This window comes from Arachis ipaensis, chromosome B03 (genome assembly GCF_000816755.2).
Source record: "Arachis ipaensis cultivar K30076 chromosome B03, Araip1.1, whole genome shotgun sequence".
Lineage (NCBI taxonomy): Eukaryota > Viridiplantae > Streptophyta > Magnoliopsida > Fabales > Fabaceae > Arachis > Arachis ipaensis.
The window spans coordinates 134,339,747-134,344,156 of NC_029787.2; the positions used below are offsets into that span (position 1 = coordinate 134,339,747).

Here is a 4,410-nt window from a genome sequence, read left to right on the forward strand (position 1 = left end):
TAAAGTACGTTATGAATTAAGAAAGCTAAATTCTAAGAATTCTCTAATTCTAGGTATTATTTAACCTCCTCTTTGTTCTTTTCTTTTATTTATTTTTCATTATAAAGGGTTGATGCCATAAATAATGGTTATTTTTATTCTACACAAACAAGTTGGTTTGTCATGTTCTAATTTCTTTTTGGAATTTCGCCAGCCCAGCAGCCCTTGTGATTCTAATGGCGGACAACGTTAACCGCTTAAGTCTATAAAAGAAAAAAGAAAAAAGAAAAAAAAAAGAAACAAAGTTAGGTAGAAGGCTATGTGAATGCAGACATGAGAAATGAGATAACCGAAGCAACAAATTAACAATATTTAAATTCTTATTAATAATAATTTATAAAGTTTTTTTTTGGTATAATAGACTAATAGTCTATAAAGTTTTTAACAATTTTTTTTTTGTCTTAAACAACTTTCAGTTCTCTTAGGATTATCAGGCGTATGGGTTGGACTTATAAATGCGGAGCCCAATCTAAACAAAAAAGATAAAAAATATAAAAAAAGTCAAATGAACCATCTTCCATTCTCCCTCACGTGGTTGAAGGCTACATACTAAACAGTAAACACTATTTAATTTAACTAGCTTGTGATCTAAATATATTTGAGAGTAAATAAATTGTCAACATTATGTACATACTTCTCTGGTAGCAACTTCAATTGAGAAGATGATTTTCTTATCCCTAGAGGAAAGTAAAAGCATTCTTTTCCCTCATGTATTTCATTTAGTCTAATAGTATTATTATTCACTTTAGTGTAGTAGTGAACTACTTACACAATTAAAAAAATTCAAAATTTAAAAATGACATGAACTACTTTTAGTTCAGGGATGAATTACTTTCTAATTTGTTCCAAAAAGAAAATTTATTTACCTTTATTGGGGTCTGGCGCCTTTAATATTTTTAGCCATAAATTGACGACAATAATTCCGGATGTGGGCCTTCATATTAGATTGGGCTTGGACCACCTACCCATACCTCTAGGGTTTAATGCGACTGAAATAAATAATGAACATTGCAGAAAGAATAAGTGCGCTCCCACCCACCATTCCCCCCATTCCCTTTACCTTCTTCGTCCTCTCATTAAATTATGTAAGTATGCTTTCTCTGAATGACATATTAATAATCAATGTCATAAATATTCAGCTCTTAACTCACATAACTTGTGGAATATGATTCAATTTTTCTAAATCAAAGAATTTTATAAACGGCTGGCATACTCCAATTTGGGAATAAATCTTCTCAAATTTTTTAATAATCGAAAGAATATACATAAATTAATAAAATTTATATACATAAATTAATAAAATTTATATACATAAATTAATAAAATTTATTTATTAAAGATAATTTAATTTTTATATTGATCAAATGATGAGGATTAAAAATACTAAAAGTTGTCCTTACCCATTCCAAAACTTTTTTATAAATGAATAAAATAATGTGCATGACTTTCACAGCGTTTAGAATTCACGATACGGATTGTATTCTCAAAGGTACCCATTTTTTAATGTCGTTTACAAGGTTTAATACTTTAAAATTAAATAAAAATATTCTTTGTGTATTACAAAAATATTGTTTGAATATAAGTTTAATGTATATTTTTTTTAACAAAATCACATAAAAAATTAGCGTGCTCTATAAATAATTAATGAGACCCGCCTAATAATAATTGGCAAATTAGTGTTTGTGTAGAAATATCTAAAGTATTATATTATTAAAAAAGTACCCATTAAAAAAGAATACATGATCATTTGTTTTAAGAGGAGATATTTGGTGTTATTGCTTATTGAGATAAATATTGCTAGTTTTCCTTGGTTTACTACCAGTTGGATTAAAGGGATAAAACTCAAACGTGACCCCTAATTTTCAATGAAACAGACAGGAAATGACTTTTTTTTTTTTTAATTTATTACACTTATTTTTCCTTTCACAATGTCTTGAAGCTACTAATTAATTAATTAAATTAATAATTGCATAACGAGATCATTTCATGCATGTGAGGATGCTACCATAAAAATTAGAAAGCTATATGTGTTTTTATTAAAAAAATGAATAAAAATGCCATCTTTTCACAATGTTAACTTTATTTTGTTTCACAAGGAAACCCAATTACCCAAGTAATGCAGCCGCACTAGATCAAGACAAGAAAGATAAGCGGTGCTCCTTAGTCCTTACCACCAAACCCCTATTTTAAAATTTCACACTAACCCAAAGTTCATTGTATTGTTGATGTCTAAAACATAAAGAATCTTTAAGAAACAAACTCTGTAGGAGTTAATTAAATAAAATTTTCTAGTTGCCTTGCTGTTAATAAAGGAGAATTGTAACATTACTTATCAACTACAGCATCAGCTCAAAATCTTAATTTACTTTTTTCCTTTTTTTTTTTTCTGTGGGGTACACAGTGATGAAGAATTTACCGAAAATAACTCAGGTAATTAGGCCAATAAAAAAGGAATGAGAAAATTTTAAAAAATCTCCTTCATTTTTTCTGGGAGTGTTTTCCACTTTTCCCACTATACATCAAAAGGAGGACGCCATAATTTTCTCTCTCTCTCTCAACACCTCATCTAGCATAGTTCCGTTGAACCGTCAAAAATAGAGACTTCCCGTTACAGTTACTGTCACCGTTACCATCATCGTTACATTAAAAAAATTTCATCTAACTATCCACCGCCATCACGGCGTCAGCGCCTACGTCGTCATCAACGACGTCATCCCCGTCGTCCTGGAGCCACCGCTCCACGGGGGTGCACTCCGCCTTGTGCCGAAACTTCCAATCAAGCGCCTGGCAGGCGCGTGAACAATAGTTCACCGCGCCACACACCGAGCACCTTCGAAACTCGTGCTTCCTCGTCTCTGGCCGACCGCAACCGGCATGAGAGCACAACCTCAGTCCCGGACCGGCAGACGCGTCCCGAGCCGCGAACCACTCCGACAGGAACCTGCTCGCCGGATGTGCCTCCGGCATCGGAACATTGCACCCGAAGTCGCTCAGCAGCGGGCAACCTGCCGCTGACCCGGCGAACTGGCGGAGCGGGTGGATGTTCCATGTCAGCCACTGGCGCGCAGCAGCTCCGGCGGAGATCACGGCGGCGAGTTCCCTGGCGTTGGCCTGAACAAGGAAGCGCCTCCCCTCCGCGATGTTCTGGCGAACGCCGTATCCATCCTGAAGGCAGTGGCCTAGCTCCCGCAGCGCGTCGACGTGGCCGAGGAAGGCGGCGCGTGCGCACAAGGCAACTCCGGCACGGAGGTCTTTGTCGTTCTTGGTGCCTCCGCTACCGTTGAACTGTATAACGGCAAGCGAATAGAGAGCTCGCGCGTGAGAGTTCATGGCTGCCTTGGCCATGAGCGAAGCCCCGCTCCCTCTGTTCTGCAAACAGTAGAACCGAATCTGCAGAAACAGAAGAAACAGTTTTCCCGTTCAAAGCTGCAACTCCAAGATTTCAAATTCCAAATTCTTTTTTTTTTTTATATAGTTTGAATTTTTGAATCAGTTACTAACCATGCCTAGAGTATAGCATGCTTCAACATTTCCTGCATCTGCACACTGTTTGAGGAACCGGTGCGCCGAATCGCACCAGTTCTTTGCTCTAATAGAGAAAGTCCTCGGAGATGCTTTCGATAACACAAGAGAATGGAGACCTAAACTGTTTAATCTCTTGCATCTGTTCAACACAAAATAAAATAGAGTATCAGAAACTGAATTTCTAATCAAGTAATATTTGAATTAATTAATTAATACATACGTGATTAAAACATTGACAAAATCGGAAGGGGAAGTAGCGGAGGAGCTAAGCTTGCAGAAGATAGAGATTACAAGGTCGTCCGGCAAAGACTCGAAAAAATCGCATTCGTCGGCGGCCTTTTCCGGCAACCTCTTGTGCCTTTTCCTGAGGCTATAAATATTAGAGTCTCCGGAAACATTATGCTGCAACTTGTTGCTCTTTCTCTTCCCAACCCCTACGGGACACATCCTTGTTACTACTCCAGGTGCAGAATAACACAATCCTCTTCTTGTTCTCATTCCTCCGAGTTAGCACTAATAATCTCTTGGTTGAGAGATAAAGAGGGAGAGGAGCGAATGAAGCAAGGAGGTTATATATAAAGAAGGGACAATGGGGCCTTCACTCCAAACCACAACAACAGCTACGACGCAGCCGAACGTTTATTTATTTTATTTTATTTCAATCTGACACAATAATATCGATGTGGGCCCGTGGCCATTAATTTACAGAAACAACCCTAATGTTGTCGTTTATAATGGTCAAATGCCGTTGACCCAGATCCGCATAGGCGTCCTTCCCTCCTGCGTTAACCTGATGCTGTGAAATGTAATAACAGCGGTTGGCTCCTCTTTTGTACTGCATCAACA

General features: G+C 37.2%; 1 protein-coding gene across 1 annotated transcript; it reads right to left on the reverse strand.

Annotated features, from left to right (window-relative positions):
* On the reverse strand, nucleotides 2,313-4,172 carry LOC107631992 (F-box protein At1g67340). Its single transcript, XM_016335606.2, has 3 exons — nucleotides 3,785-4,172; nucleotides 3,541-3,703; nucleotides 2,313-3,429 (listed from the first exon to the last, which is right to left on the reverse strand). Exons 1-3 carry the CDS (start codon nucleotides 4,060-4,062, stop codon nucleotides 2,698-2,700), a joined length of 1,173 nt encoding a protein of 390 aa, XP_016191092.1. The 5' UTR covers nucleotides 4,063-4,172; the 3' UTR covers nucleotides 2,313-2,697.